Below are 17,195 nucleotides of genomic sequence, written 5' to 3'. Positions count from 1 at the left end.
ACATTTGCATTATTATGGCAAAGGAGAGCTGACAAAACTCTCAGCTTTCAGAAGACAAGATGCTCTTCACCTATTGTATCAAAATAACTAGTCTGAAGTTTGATACCATTAAGGGACAATCCAAACACTAAGCAGGAAGAAGAAATGGTGTATGACAGTGTATCAGCAAATTACCAATTCAGCAATCTTTACCTACAGAAAACTGTGTTTATGGAACTACTTCCCTCTCAGGACTTGAAAGCCTGGGCTTTTATCCTCCTGCTAAACCAGGCTGCAATACAAACAAGATCCCATAAGTAAGTGCACAGATTTATGTCACTTTCAGAACATTCCAGGACTTTGAGTAAGGAACTTTGTTTGCTAAAACATGGACGACTTTCAATCTCACTTAACAAAACATGAAACAGAGAAGCTATATGAAAGACCTCTCAGAAGCCAAGAAGGGAACAAACCCAACCTACGCTTCTGACAGCTAGAAAATACTTAGAAAACAACTGTAGTTGACACCCGTTAACACGTTTAATCATCTTCAAACATCTGCTTAAACACTGAGCTCTCTAAAGCTATCAAGAGTGCACAGGGTTTGTACAGTAACAAGTTAATCTATACTGGATCCTTTAATTTTAATCACACAGGGAGAATGTGGGGAGAATGTGGCTAAAAGGCCACAACACGAAAGTAAAACCTGGCAGAATACATTGTCTCTTCTTGCAAACACATTCACCTCTTGCAATGTTAAGCTTATGTACAACACTGAGTTATTTTTAGCTCTTTAAAAGAACTAATAGGAATTGAAACACTGTTTCTTGCAAACAGGCTCATTATTTAAAAGATCAAAAGCATCTCTCAACCATGTGATGTAACTAACTTTGATCTGATGTTGTCTGCTCAGACTTCAGAGGAGATCATTATTGGACTGCTAAATTCTTTGCACTCTGACTGCAAATGTCTCATTTATCCCTTTTCACACTGCAGGTACATTAGCAATTAAAGGATTACATCAATATTACAAAATGCAAGTCTTGCAACAAGGTACTGGTGGGTAATTTATGGTTTGTTAAACAAACAAGCATATTAACTCTAAGGAAACACATAGAAATATCTGCGTTTGTATCAAGCCAACAAAGAAAATAAAACTGTAAATGAATCTTTCTGTTTAAGAAATAGAATGATTTCATGAGAAACTTCAGTGGTTTTTGAGTTTCCTACTGGTAAGGATGGACTCAACGAATAAACAGATCTTGAGCAAATTAGTAGCTCTGGTACCTTCCTCTGGAAAGACAGGCATCAGGGGATTGCTGTCATCATCTCTCAAGTTTAGTCACGTAATTTCTCTTGAATCCTTTGAACATTTTCAGTTATTAATACAAACATAGATGAACATGGTGTTTCATTTTCCATTAAGTCTGTCAGGACTGATCTTCTTATCAAAGTGAGCAAAGGTACATCAATATTGTGCCTAAGTTACAGCTACTTTTTTTTCCCCCCTCATTTTGTTTTCATATTTGTGAATTCCATGTGTGAACAGAAACTTTACCAATGAAACCTTTGACCTACCAACAGAGTGAAAACAATCACACTGCCCAATGAAGTTTTGGTTTCCTCTTGAGACAGAAGAGAGTCAGCAATTACAGCATCTTGCATTTTTGTGTTGGTCTAGTTTCATTCTTAGCACTCTTGGCATTCTATCATCTTCTCTTGGAGATTTTCATCACCTTACATTAATCCTTACAGTCATATTGCCATCACCTACCTCTCAACATGCACGAAAATTTATGTACCTTTAATTTCTACATGACACACTTACAGCAGAAGGCATAATGAAGCCAAATCTGGATCTATTACAGACTGAATGCAGAAGGGAATAAATATTTCAAAAGGTACATAAAAGACTTATCTACAAAAGCCTCCTTAATTTTCATGGGAACTGCGTGGTCAGAAGTGATCTGCCCAGTAATCTGTGCAACGATCCTCCAGCCATGGTTGCTCTCACCAACAGAGATCACAATCTGTTGTTGGGGAGAAACGTCAGCTTAATTTATTTCTACTTCCCCAGCAACAATTAGTCACCTGCTGCATGCTAGATTTGAAATCAATGTATTTCAGCAGGGCAAAAATAAAAGAGTACACCTTCCAACAACTTACCTGCCCTTTCAGTCTTTGATTCTTTACAGTGAAAACAATTCCACAATAATTGAACTTCCATAATTAAAGAGCCACATTTTTATTTTTATCCAGTAAAACAATGTATTACATTAATGTATCTAAAGGAGTAGAACTGAACCCTCCATCAACAGTAATTATTATATTTTATTACAGCTTGATAAAAGGATATTGTTATACAAGCACTGAATATCCTATAATCCAAATTAAGCCTCTATTCACTAATGAAAGCATTTTTCACGCAGAAGCTTTAAAGTCAGAATGCAAAATGAACAGCACATTGAAACATGTTATTGTTTGACTAAGTATTAAGTATGGCGCTCGTTAGATCTGACTGAATAACACTAATGTGCTCTGCTATTGTTCCACGGTTTAAATAAAGCCAAAAGAAAAAAAGGCAGCTATTAGATTTAAATACATTTTGAGTATATTTTGAATTAATATTTGCCTCCAGGAAGGAGTGTGGGGAAAGCAGGTTCTGTCTGTCAGGAGGGCACCTTCATTGGATTTAACAGTGGGAACCGTCAGCGTATCGCTGCTGGGAGAGGACTTCTGTGAATTTGCTTGAGCTCTTGTTAATTTGGTGAGAAGATACTAAATATATTGATTTTTTTTCATCTCACCATATTGACCATTCATGGCAAAAAAAAAAAAAAAAGCTGAAGCAGATACAAACCTGATTTTCAACTGTGCTTGACATTGTGCAGAACAAGGACATCGATCGTAATGCTGAAAATAAGAGATCAGGAAGGAGAACTAAAGGGAAAGGACCAGAAGGTGGTAGCAACTAGCACCTGATACCTTAAGATGCTGTGCAACAGCAAGGTCATGGAGGAGGCATTCAAAGATTTATTGTCAAAGAACTTGTGTTTCCCTATGTGTGCAAACTCCTGATCAAAGCAGGGGTGGAACCTGTACAGCTTGAAGTTCCTTGGATTTCTGGGAATTAAGTCATTCTGGAAAAGCGAGTAACTAAAAGTCTTCTTTGAGAAGCAAAGTGTGTGTAGTTGACGTACTCACCCATCACTGAGAGCTCTGCAGAGGCACTGCTGTTCTCATTTTTGTAGGTGACTACACACGTGTATGTTCCAGAATCATCATCAGTCACGTTTGATATGAGTAGGTTACTGCCAGCCAGTAACGAGTACTTTTTGGACCTGAAACATAACACATCCACAAAGTGTTAAGGTACTATTTCTGCCTACAAAAGTACACACAGTTAGTTAAGCTTGCCGGTAATTCTCAGCTGGGATTTTTGCTGTTATTAACAGCAAAGCTTTACACTTCCATTTTAAATACCAGCCAGGTAACATTTATGATCAAATTCCATCCTCGGATTTGGTGCAGAGGTGAGTTATAGCAGCAGGTAAGAGTCATCCTGTCTCATTATTATTTAGGAGGAAAATCTCACAGCCTCCAAATCCACCTTAATTTAAAACATTACTTAGCATTTTGCTTGTTCTCTGCTCAAGGAAACCTAGTTTTAGACTCGTAACCCAAAAGGGATTGAGCTACCTGACAGGGAGCACTTCATCTCCTCGCAGCCACGTGAAGGTGGGAGGGGGATACCCAGAAACACAGCACTCCAGAACAGCATCCTTCCCTTCCGTGGCCACCACATTTGACGGTCGTTGCAGAAAAAACTGCTGCCTGTGCAAACCTGTATCTACGAGAGCAAAAGAGATAGTTATAAACCATAAAAAACCCCAACCAAACCAAAAACCAAAACAGTATCCTTTTGGTTGGAAAAAGGGGATATAAAACGGCTGATCAATAACAGACTCAAGAGGCCACAGCTTTCACAGATTACTACTGATGGGGAAAAACAGAAAATCATAGCATTGACAGATAAAAAAGTGTATCAAATGGCAATCCTAGAGCTGCTCACAGGATGCACCCAAAGGAGCAGTTTGAAAGCAGAAAAATACTCACTTTTGGGGAACAGAAAAAGGGCTGTTTATAGCCTGGGATTGAAGTTGGATCTTGGAAAGACACAGGGAAAGGCATAGTCACAGCCAGAAAAGACAGGTATGCGTAAGCTTAAGAGCAGGAGTGGGTTAGCAACATCATTCTAGAGTTGCAAGAGGCAAGTTCATAAATATAGCAGGTGAGAGAAGACAAGGAAAGCTTCCAGTTAGAAAGACATGGGAAATGAAGAATGAAATTGCTTGAAACATCTCCATTGAAAGTAGAAAGTAGAAAGATTAGTGCCCCAAAATCTCCTTTGCCTGACCAAACAACACGCCACAGTATGAGCTGGAGGCTGTCTCAGACTGCCTTAGACACCCACTTCCAGCCAAGTTGGTCAAGTTCAGGCAGTCTGCTTTAGGACAAGGTAGATCTTTAGGACATAGATCTTTAGGACAACCTAGAAATCCTACAGATCCCACCTCCTGTGCCTGAGATCCTGCCAAACAATGCCATACGCTAAGCACATCAGTTGTGTTTGTTTGCTTTTTGGTGAGTCTGTTCCTTGTTTCGAAAACGACTTCATTTTCTTATCACAGATGTTGAAACAAACGTGCTGGGCCACTGCCATTAAACATTAGTCCTTGTTTCCTGACACAAATGTAAAACATTACACAATATGAATGAATATTCCCACCAAATTAACAACTGCGAGATCTTGCAGGATCATCTCCAAGTAATTAGCTGGTTCTCCCAAACAAGAAGAAAGAAACTGTAACTAGCTGCATTTGTAATGCATTTGTAATGGATTTACAACAGCGTGTTTCAACTTCTCACTGCAACCAGATGGACGTGTAAATTCCAGCCCTCCAGACAGTGCAACTGAAGAAGTTATCACACACAACAGCTTCAATCTGTGAAGACATCTTGGCTGATTCACAGAGATGCCTGTGGCCTAGGAATCACATGGTATCTCTGGCAGTGAGCACAAATACAACATATATACCTTAATGAATGCAAAACAATGGTAGCTAACTAGCAGAAAAAGAAGCTTTTCTGTTTAGTTTGGTTGGCTTGCTTTGATTTTTTTTTTTAAAGTGAGTTGTCCAAAGATAAAAACGGACATGTAAAAACAGAAAGCAGTCAAAAAACCTCCAAACAGCATCCAGATCTTAACATACAGGAGCATCTCTTTCCTTTCAAAGCACTTGGTGCTGAAACCGCAAAGACATTGTCTGATTAGAATAACAATGGAAGATGTGAGCAGCAGTAACAATAAAAATACAGGTGAGAAAATCACATCACTGAGGATTAAACTTTAAGTTATAAAAAGGGGATAATTGCTAATTGAAACCATAGGTTTTAGCAGAATACATTTGGCTGAGAGGGTTCTTCAAATACATCTGAATAAACGGAATTCCAGAGATGCTATAGGCTGGATATTAGACAAAGCTGCAGAATCCTCAAGCATGCAAAAGTACTTTGGTGTATATTGCTGTTCTGTGACATGAAACACACTCCTGTTGTATTGGAGACTAGAAACAATGAGACATCACTCTTTTCTTAACTCCTACAGTGAAAACAATATTTTCCCGACAACCCTGTCAACAATGTGGATATCAGTTCAATATTAAAATAGATTTAAATAAAAAAATAGATGTTAATTAAAAAAAAAGAGGTGTAATAGACTAAAGCAACATTATACTTCAACCAAACTGATTACCCTGGCAAAATTATGCATGTTCCCGAGGGACATAATTGATTGAACAACCCAACGAATGCAATACTGTTGGCATTAAGGTTCGCAGATGGACAGCTAGACCAAGGCAAGGGTAAACGAGGAGGGTATCAACCTGAGAAACTGCTGAACACTGGAAGGGGAAAGTCACTGCCCAACACCAAATTGGTACTCAATCTGTAAAGTCAACAGTGGTAGATGACAGAGGATGGACTGAAAGGTGGGAAAGGATTTTTACCACTACTATTATTTTTGGATCTCTAACTAAAATTGTTAAAAGTTCTTTATTCTAAAACTGGCTTACTTCTAATCAGTTTTGAACTTAGTAAGTAGCTGCATACAATTCCAACATGAGAAAATACCACTACTACCCTTCTGTTACATAAGCTTTAGTGGGGATAAAAGCAGATGTTTCATAGTCATCTTTTTGCCTCATCCTTAACTCCCTTTCCCATCATTTATTTGCATTTAGGGCAGTTCCTTTTGCCTCCCTCAGCCAATTCTGCAAGTAACACAGCAATGCTGCTCACTTACTCTGCAGAGAAATGCCCCATAGGCTGGAGAAGAGAGTCCCATGCTCTGCCGTAGCACTGCTACTACCTGCTCCTCACCATCTCCTGGGAGTGTGTCCCATCCCTGGAATTGCTCAAGGCCAGGCTCTGGACAGGGCTTGGAGCAACCTGGGCTAGTGGAAAGTGTTCCTGCCCATGGCAGAGGGTTGAAACCAAATGAGCTTTACAAGTCCCTTCCAACTCAACCCATTCTGGGATTCTAGGGTTTCCACGTTTTGCTCCATCGACTCACAAACAGAAGTCTAAGCTTGTTTTTGAACTTTTCTGAACTCCCTAATGGTGTAGTTGCTTGCTGAAAAGGTGGCATCCTTTCTAGATCTTTCTTTCTTCTGGAAATGCAGCTCACAGGCAGATGGAAACCAACCGTGTCAGTTGTGAAGGAACATTTTGATGCTTGATTTCCAGTTGAATAGAGAGCGTAGCTTAAAGCCACAGAGAGTTGAACAAAACACCTGTGTCAGAAAGCAAAAATAAAAGCAAATACCCTTTTCAGAAAATAAGAGGAGAGAGAGAGTTGTGGTTTCAAGTCCAGGAAGATCAGAACTTGCACATTATTCAGGCAAGTCCCCAGCAAGGGTTGATCCTCCTGGGAGGTGGCAGCTGTGTCCTGGGGTATCTGTGGTGGCAGGCAGCCACTGACCTGAGCCACACTGACCACACTGATCACAGGGCAGAAACCACAAGTGCTGCTGGCTCCATGTCTGCCTGGTGAAGGCTGACCTCAGTTTTACCACCAAAGGAGTCTGGAGAGAATAAATTATGTGTTTTGTTTAAGCATCAAGAAGCAAAAAATCTCTGCTTTCATGATATGAAATGGTAGTAAAGTGAGCTGACACGGAATCACAGACTATTAAAGGGGCTCTACTGCAGCCTCTGGCTTTGTATCACCTTCTGAAAAACAGAGGTGCTCTAAATCAAAGCTTGGCAACTAGGCATGAAAAGCAGTGTTTCCCGAAGCTACACTTAACCACAACCTTACAAGAAACCAAGGAGTCTCTAAAAGACAAATCCATGATTTACTCTCAAAGAGCTGAGACCTGCCTTGTACAATGGGATGGTGTTGGACATGTGAGGCTTCATCTGGAGTACTACTGTGTCCAGTCCTGGGCTTCCCAGCTCAAGAGAGACAGGGATTTTCTGGAGAGAGGCCGGAGTAGGGCTAAAAAGATGCTGGGGAGACTGGAACACCTTTCTGACAAGGGAAGACTACAAGACCTGGAAGAAACTGGCCTGGAGAAGAGAAGGATGAGGGAGGATCTCCTTAACACAAATTGATTTTTTTCTCTTGTCTCAAGTGACAGCACAAAGGGTAATGGACAAAAGCCAGAACACAAAAAGTTCCACTTAAACATAAGGAAAACCTGCTTTACTGTGAGGGTGAGGGAACCCTGGCTCAGGCTGCCCAGGGAGAGTGTGGAGACTCCTTCTAAAGAGGTTTCCAAACCTGCCTGGACACATTCCTGTGCCCCCTGATTGAGTGGAACCTGCTTTAGCAATGGGATTAGACTAGATGATCTCTACAAGTCCCTTCCAATCTCCTACCATTCTGTGATTCACTGGTCAAGAAGCCTTTTGGACCACAGGCTGCTAAATTCTGCAGTAGAATTGATCACCTTCCTGTGGGCTCTGCCATTCAGCCAGTTCTTGTCCCAGCATAATCCAGATCTCAGTAAGATTCAGAGTGTTATACTAAAAGTGTTACCATCTCCACTCACTTATGCTTGTCAAAGGAAACAATAAATCAGCTCTAAAAAAGGAAAAAACAGTAAACGTGTTCTGATAAAAACTCTACAAAAACAAGCATCGGTGACAATAGATCTTGTGAGGAACTGGGGCCTTTCTGAGAGCTTAAGGAAGCAGTGCACATTTAGTGCCCAGGCAGTCATTTTGGTATCTGATTCAGGCCTGACTGATAAAACCTCTCATGGTTGCACCAGTGCAATCAGTTTTTTTCCAGTTGAGAAAGAAAAAAGATCAGCCCAGCATATTAAGATTTTTTCATTACAGAGAAAGGTAAAAATGAGTGAGGAGGTTTAAGACTAAAGGGGCATTAAATCCTCTTCCTTATATAGACAGTCCCCAGAATCACAACCATCCTGAGCTCAAAAAGCGTGTTTGAATAAAGTGCTTTCCTCATGAAGGCGGCCAGTCTTGATTATAAAGATAGCCAAGGTCTTGTCAAGCCCTCCTCCACTTGATTAAAGAGCACTCTGTGTATTCTCCCTGACAAGGTACTTGTACACCATAATCAAGCCCACATAATCAACCAACTATGGACTAGCTTTAGCAGAAAAGAAATTTGCATGAAGCTCTGGCTCCGCTGGAGGCATTAACTTCATTTCAGCCATGAGTTAATCTGTTATGCACCAACGTGTTACCTGTGGCCTCAAGCTGCAATGCCCCATCCATGGGAACGTGACAGGTCACCTCTTGGTCATCTTTAGCATTCTCTTTTCAAGTCACCATCCCTGGAGAGACTTAAAAGTCACATAGCTGTAGCACTGAGGGACATGGTTTGGCAGTGGACACGATAGTGCTGGGTCAACAGTCACACTCAATCTTAAAGATCTTTTCTAAGGTCAATGATTCTCTGACTGGGGCTGCGTGGAGCAGGTTGCTCCCACCTACAGGCTGTAGGTCCCATTCCTGTCTGCTCTCACAACACACAGAACTCAGAGCCTGGTGCTGACCTAGCTAAAGCCAGGGCCATGCTAACATCCCAGCCTGCAGAGCACCGATCACACTGGTGACGTGCTAATTTTATTTCAACAGACTTCTATACATTAATGTTTAGAGACGAACAGATGTACTTGAAATCACTTACAAAGTGAGCAGAGTACAACCTCTGGTTTCATATTTAGCGTTTTCCTCGAGCACACAATGTGCAGTAATGAGGTACAGCTATACACATCTTTTCCACGCTCATTAAACCCATGACACAGAGCTGAAATTCAAAACCACAAATAGGATCTGTGAATGTGTACGTGATTTCAACAGCCCCCACTACACTGATATCTGAGAATACCACACTATCTGCAAAAAAATATACACATACACCTGCCCAAGGCTGCAATAGCTCATTTTATCTCTTACAGATGATTAGCAGAGTAACTCAGGTATTTTGTGGTGTTGCTTGAGACACATAGGTATTCTGCAGCAGAGAAACATCCTGAATTCTTTTGTCATTTGTTTGTCAAAGGCATAGCTTCTATCACAACTTACCAGCATGCTTCATAGGCAGTCAACGATCACTCTCTCAAAAAACCTCTCAGATTAATGTCAGTATGCATTGGTAAGAGTTGAGGATGTATTTGACTGTCATGTCAAATTGGTCTCAAGTAAGTGAAACTCAAGACCTGAAAGGAGGCTGTAGCGAGGCTGGAGTCAGTCTGTTCACTCTAGTAACAAGCAATAGAACATGGCCTCAAGTTGCACCAGGGGAGGTTCTGCTTGGATATTAGAAGGTTGAAAGGGTTGTCAGGCATTGGAATGGGCTTCTCAGGGAGGTGCTGGAGTCTTCGTCCCTGGAGGGGTTTCAGAGCTGGGTGGGTGTTGCCCTGAGGGAAATGGGCTGGTGGTAGACAGGGCTGGGATAAAGGCTGCACTCCATGAGCTGAAAGGTCTCTGCCAGCTGAAACCATTCTATGATTCTAAGACAACAACATTTATTTCTGTCTCTCAAGGAAAATGAAGTTGCAAGCGATTCACTCGGATTCAGCAATACAGATGCAGCTTCTCAGCACTCAAGAGGAAAAATGCTACTGCAGTATTTTAGCTGCATTCTGCATTGAAAAGGAGGCAATGCTTTCATAAAAACATGTTGTATCCTTCTGTATGGTATCTCCCTGTGCTAAGTGACTTTGTGCTACACTGCATTTGGAAATGTCCAATTGATGGAAGACTCCCATCACCTCGTCCCCATGAAAATTTTTCCAAGAGTATTTGGATAATATTGTACTTTGCTAGGACAATTTTATTTTTCATTGCAGCAGTTGTTATATTGCAAATTACAGAACTGAGATGCTTTTAATGTGACACTGATGTGACAGACTATAAGTGTTCATAGCCACATTTCTAAATTCGATTAAAAGAGATAAAGATTTATACCAAATAAAACCCGATTTTGCTCTCTGCTGTCAGTGAAGAAAGGCCAGCAAAATTCCCCAACCTGATCTCCCCATCATGCCTAGAGGCTGAACACTTAATCCTGATGAGAAAGCAAGGGTTGTGTGTGAACAGCGTTAGAGAAATCTGTCATTAAAATGATACCGATCTCTCAATATACAGAATGCATTAAAATGTATAACCTGAATGCAGCCACTACTTCGAGACTGGGATTTTGTGCCTCCACCTCTCAACACCTTCACTAGCATTTTTCTGCTTCAGCTTTTTTGCCCTCCCCTCTCAAAAGAACCCAAGCCTGTCTCAACAGAGCTCTGGGATGTGACACAACCAGAGCATCTAAGTAATAAGGAGACACAAAGATTCTAACATTAACACCAACACGCATCAGGGTGTGAAGACATTCTTCTTACTGTAGTAACTTCAAAATACATTAACTAAAGAGCAAGGAAAACTGTGCCAAGTCGCTGCTGGAACGTGAGACTATACATCAGGGGTCCTATTTCCAGCTTTAATGATGATTTCTTGTGAGACACTCAGTTTCCTCACCCATAATGAAGACAAAAAATATTTACAGCCCTTGGACTTGTTCTTTGAGATCCTTAGCTAAAAGAGTAATATAAAATTTATTACTGCAGGGATAGAGAAGGGGAATCGCTGGTTTGTATTTACAAGACAAAAAGAGGAAGCTTTTTCTCTAGCCTTTAAAGTTTCAGGGGCAAAATTGAGACAGAATGAGGAACTGCCCCACAACTACATTAACTTTGGTCCTGAAAATGGAGAATAGAGCTAAGGCAAGAAAGAAGCAACACATTTAAACTCCTGCTTGCAGCTGAGCAGCAGAGCTTTGGCGAGTGTTATTTTAGACCTCTGTTGTCCTTGAGATGCAAAGACACAGCAATTAAGGAGCAGTGGTTTGATTCTGAGGGTAATCTAACACAGAGAAGAGCCTAAGATAAGATTTTTCATGCAGCCCTATGCATGTAACTGGAGAAGAGAGGGATTTTAATCCCAGCCCTACTCAATTTTTGGTTGAAACAATACAAATAATTTTAAAACACAACCAAAAGACTAAAATGGTCAATTTTCAGGAACAAATAGCCCACATAAATGGATTAGTAGCTTTTAAATGGTAAATGAGAAAATCGTTTAGGTCTTTTCTATGGCCATTCTGTAAGTCTCCTAAAAACCTCCTGCAATGTTTCTGACATACTACTCCACACTGACTTCAGCAAGGAAGTCACATATCTCCTGTGCCATGACCAAGTCACCACGGGGGTTATCCATAACAGGATCTCACCAGCCTCTCACAGCATTATTTCACCCTTGGGCTGTGACTTATCAAGATGAGCCTCCAAGATCTTTGCAATAAGAAAGCCTCTGTGTTATAGCCAATAGACCAAAGACATTAAAAATATCTGGGCTTTTCTTTGAATTCTGAATCCTAAAGTTCTCTGCAGTTATCCACATTCTCCAGCACTCACCAACTCTGTGATACAGGCCTTCAATGGTGGTATTGGTGTTCTGTGGTATCACATAATCACAGAATCTGAAGGGCTGGAAGGGACCTGGAAAGCTCATCCAGTGCAACCCCTTGCCAGAGCAGCACCACCTAGAGCAGGGCACACAGGAGCTCATCCAGCTGGGGTTGAATGTCTCCAGAGAAGGAGCCTCCACAGCCCATCTGGGCAGCCCCTGCCAGTGCTCCCTCACCTCAACAGGGAAAAAGTTTTTCACTGTGTTTCTTTGCAACCTCTTCTGTTCCAGCTTGTCCCCATTGCCCCTTGTCCTGTCACTGGCCATCACTGAGATGGAGCCTGGCTCCATCCTCCTTACACCCAACCTTTATGGATTTGTAAACATTAATGAGATCACTCCTCATTCTCCCCTTCTCCAAGCTGAAGAGCTCCAACTGCCTCAGCTCCCTGTCCTTCTGAAACTGAGGAGCCCAGAACTGGACACAATATTCCAGATATGGTCTCAGAATGTATAAAATCAACAATAGAATCCTGGCTCATAGTGAAGGCTCCCACTAAAAAAATAATCTGCTGAATAAGCATTTCTATTTGGAGTCCTGATGGCCAGGAATCTGATCTAGCATACAGATGCTACTTTCATTTTAAATTGCTCTAATGTCTTAAGCAAAAAACCTGCCAGAAATCTACTACAATGATACAAACCTAGAGAAGGGGAGAGCTGTGGATGTCGTCTACCTTGTCATATCAAGTAGACACTAAAAACTGGCTGAATGACAGAGCCCAGAGGGTGCTGATCAATGGCACAGAATGGAGTTGGAGGCCAGTGGAGTTCCACAGGGATGGGTTCTGGGGCCAGTCTGGTTCAACATCTTCATCTACAACCTGGATGAGGGCACAGAGGGACCCTCATCAAGTTCCCTGCTGGCACCAAACTGGGAGCACTGGCTGATGCACCAGAGGCTGTGCTGCCATTCAGTGAGAGCTGGGCAGGCTGAGAGCTGGGCACTGAGGAACCTGCTGAGGTTCAACAAGGGCAAGGGCAGAGTCCTGCAGCTGGGGAGGAACAACCCCCTGCCCCAGGCCAGGCTGGGGGTGACCTGCTGGAGAGCAGCTCTGCAGAGACAGACCTGGCAGTGCTGGCTGATAATAAACTGACCATAAGCAGCAACGTGGCCTCGTGGGCAAGAAGCCAACGGCAGCCTGGGGGCATCCAGCAGAGTGTGGGCAGCAGGGCCAGGGAGGTTCTGCTCCCCCTCTGCTCTGCCACATCTGCTGAGGCCTCATCTGGAGTCCTGTGTCCAGTTGTGGGCTCCCCAGCTGCAGAGGGACAGGGAACTGCTGCAGAGAGGCCAGTGCAGGGCCAGCAAGATGATCAGGGCACTGGAGCATCTTCCTTGTGAGGAAAGGCTGCGGGACCTGGGGCTGTTTCGTCTGGAGAAGAGGAGACTGAGGGGGGAGCTCATTAACATTTACAAATATTTAACTGGTCAGGAGGTTGGGGTAGTACTTTTCTCTGTTGTAGCTAGCAACAGGACAAGGGGTGATAGGATGAATTCGGAACACAAATAGTTCCACTTACATATAAGAAAAAAGCTTTCCATGATCAATGTCATATGTACAACCACTCTTTTCAAAAGTCTGTAATATCCTTTTACTTTTCTGTCTTGCCAATATTGAAGCATATTCTACCACGTCCATCCCTTCATAGTAATATCATTTCAGTTATATCTGAAAAACGTTTGTAGCATAGTTCAATAATTCTTGATCTCTTCCATGTCTTTGATTCCTTTAACTCTCCACAAATCAAACTTTTTAATTCATAATTACTGCTATCAGATTATTTGCTCCAATTTTTAATTTATTTCTCACTGTTTTGTAGCCAAGTGGTGGAAGTAGGGAGAAGGTTGCAATTAAATCTGCTTTTCCTTTTAGTGTGTTTTAGGAACATTATATTTTATATACATATATACACCATTTTATGATTCTATGATATATAAAATACACTTGCAATTCCCTAATAGTTATTTGATTCATTCCACTTAATTCTCTCTGGCTGCTAAATTTAAGCTTGCACAGGGGAATCCTTTTCTGGTTTAAGAGATGACTTCAGAAAACACAGTGGTGATGAGGCAGTTGTGTGTGTTTTGCCAGACAAATGCAGAGTCCTGCATCTGGGAAGGAACAATGCCATGTTCCAGGACAGGCTGGGGGTGACCTGCTGGAGAGCAGCTCTGCAGAGAGATCTGGGAGTCCTGATTGATAATAAACTAATATGAGCCAGCAACGTGCCCTCGTGGGCAAGAAGCCAATGGCAGCCTGGGATGCATCAAGAAGAGTGTGAGCAGCAGGTCAAGGGAGGTTCTTCTCCCCCTCTGCTCTGCCCTGGTGAGGCCTCATCTGGAGTCCTGTGTCCAGTTCTGGGCTCCTCAGCTCCAGAGGGACAGGGAAGTGCTGGAGAGAGGCCAGTGCAGGGCCAGCAAGATGATCAAGGGTATAGAACATCTTTCATATGAGGAAAGGCTGTGAGAACTGGGGCTGTTTAGTCTGGAGCAGAGGAGACTGAGGGGGGATCTTATTAACACTTATAAATATCTAAAGGGTGGGTGTCAGGAGGTTGGGACATCCCCTTTTTCTATAGTAGATAGTAACAGGACAAGGGGTGATGGGATGAAGCTGGAACACAAACAGTTCCATTGAAACATCAGGACAAATTGTTTGAGTGTTTGAGTGAGGGAGCCCTGGCCCAGGCTGCCCAGGGAGGGTGTGGAGGCTCCTTCCTTGGAGGGCTTCAAGACTCGCCTGGACACATTCCTGTGTGACCTGATCTGACCCTGCTTCTGCAGGGTGGTTGGACTAGATGATCTCTTAAGGTCTCTTCCAATCCCTACCATTCTGTGATTCTATGAAATCGGGCTAATGAACAGAGAAGCCAACAAGCCAACAATGTATTTTGTGCAATAAAAGCACCACAAGCAATGTGAACCTAAAAACAGCTACAAGTTCATAAAAAGCCAAAGTTGGATGCAATCTCCAGTTGTATTCATCACCTCTGATGTTTAGCTTCTATAATAGTAACTAATACTCACTAACAGTTTTTGTCTCATGGTATTATTAGTTACAATTACTAGCAGTATGATGTAATAGTCTCTATTAAAGGTCTAGTGCTACTATTTGGCATACAACAAATTTCCAAGCAGGTACGCAAAGGCTGTTCCAACACTCCAGAACCCTCTTTGGGTTTGGGATTCTCAGGGGATGGCATTTTGAGAGCAGAACCTGTGCTAAATTCAAAGTGAATTACATCATTCTCTGTACACCCCAAATTTGGAAGCCAGCCTACGGGTGCCCTCATATCAGCATCCTCAAAGCTAGCTCAATTTCATCAAGTTAATCACACACCGGGAACCTTCCGATAACCACCTGTGCTTTCAAATACAGTCGGAAATAAATTGCATAATATTCTTAAGGCCCTTGTTCTGAACTCAATCTGTGCCTCAGATGTAAGTACTGAAACCAATCCCATTTAGAGCAATCACTGAAACGTCGATGCATATTTCATAAATAAAACCCCTAGCCTGGCAACTAGCCGGGGAGCTGAGCAAACAGCTCTTTAGTAGATATTAGCTATTGTCCTTGTGATTGCATTGATCTTGAGATCAGCTCTGTGCTGAGGAACCACTGACTCTACACACCTTTGCCTGCCTCCTCTTTCCTATTTCCAGCCAAGTAAGCAGCTGTAACATGGGAAACTGATGCTTATATCCACGACGTAAGAGATCATTTAAGCATTAATCAGATTTAACTAGGGGCTAGAGGTAAAATAGCTTGTTCCTCAGGATTATTAATAAGCATTTTAAATTTAACCTTTTCTTTTGTTAAAGGCCAGAATATTGCTAGCTTATAAAGTGACCTCTGCAATGCTATTCATTCAGGCAGCTGGAAGTAGGGAAAACCCAGACAGTCAAAATTGTTACGTGGGTATTTTGTTAACTAGGAACTTACCATGAACACACTTGGAAGACAACAGCATGTGTGAACACGATATCTTAGGAGGATATATTTACCAAGCAAGGAGTTTGCTCCTTCAGTTTCAGAAGGAGTAGTGACTAAAAATCCAGCCTTGATTTAACACCCCATTGATGGAAAAATCACTAAGTAAGCAACAGTTCTAATAGCTATTGCTGATTTTAACCTATCAACCTGGGGTTTTTTCCTGCTTGCAAGAATACAGCTTCAGGTTTCTAGTCATTAGTTTTTCACGTAGTTAATAAAAAACCTGCAGATTAAAGAGCCTTTTTCCCCAAGTAAGTGCTTTCAGAGCACACTATCAACAAGTCTAGAAAGATCTCCTGGATAAAGTAAGAAATTTCCCTTGTGTTTACCAAAAGGCAGGCTATGTATAGTAAACACTATAATTCTTCCCTGAACTGTTGTTAATTTACCAGCATTTACTCCCTCAGAACCTCATATTCAGTTGATATTCAATCCACAGAAATCCTTTCTAAAGCCTCCTCAGTTCCAAATAAAGGCTTTGCACACTTGTGTGTGCTACCTTGCTGGTAAATCAGCATTAAAGTACATGTGGTGCAAACAAGCTCAGCTTACACCATGATCTGGATACACCTGGAGACAAGACTCATCTCTGGTATCATTCATCACCCCCATAATTTGTGCATTTATAAGTGATGATGCTGGTTTTGCTGGGGGTTTTGTTTGTTTGGGTTGTTTTGGTTGTTATTTGCTTGGGTTTTATATGTACCCATCAGAATAAGGGCAAGGCACCCCTGTAGTAAACAAGCACTGGAGAACAAACATGAAATTGGTTAGATTTCACAAAATAAATTCACAAGTTCAGTATTAATCTTAAGTAGGCCACATCTGTTGGAAACATGCTTTCCTCTCAGAATAAACACTGTTAAGCATTAGCTCTGAGGTGAAGAATAAGGTAGAGACCTGAGTTACAATTAGTGTCTGTTAGGGACGGTACAGCAACACAAGGATCCTCTCAGGGCATAAAAGATGAGAAGAAATCTTTGTTATCTCTGTCCTTGATACAAGCTGAATGTGTTGCATGAGGAACTGATGGATGGGCTTCCAAGAGATTGCATGCTTCAGCTTAAACAGACCTTCCTCAAGACTAAGTTTAACTATAAAACTCGTATCAAACAACAAACTCATACCAAACAACACAGCTCAGTATATCCCACCCTTTTC

General features: G+C 41.8%; 1 protein-coding gene across 1 annotated transcript in view; it reads right to left on the bottom strand.

Moving 5' to 3' along the window:
- DCC (DCC netrin 1 receptor) overlaps positions 1–17,195 on the bottom strand; it is a 550,939-nt gene that overhangs the window by 323,306 nt on the left and 210,438 nt on the right. Inside the window, exons 6-7 of the mRNA XM_062018865.1 lie at positions 3,679–3,829; positions 3,184–3,320 (exon numbers count right to left, since the gene is read on the bottom strand). Of these exons, the coding sequence (XP_061874849.1) occupies positions 3,184–3,320; positions 3,679–3,829 (288 nt within the window). The remainder of the gene's footprint in view (positions 1–3,183; positions 3,321–3,678; positions 3,830–17,195) is intronic.

This window comes from Colius striatus, chromosome Z, assembly GCF_028858725.1.
Source record: "Colius striatus isolate bColStr4 chromosome Z, bColStr4.1.hap1, whole genome shotgun sequence".
NCBI lineage: Eukaryota > Metazoa > Chordata > Aves > Coliiformes > Coliidae > Colius > Colius striatus.
This window is presented reverse-complemented; position numbering and strand designations above follow the sequence as displayed.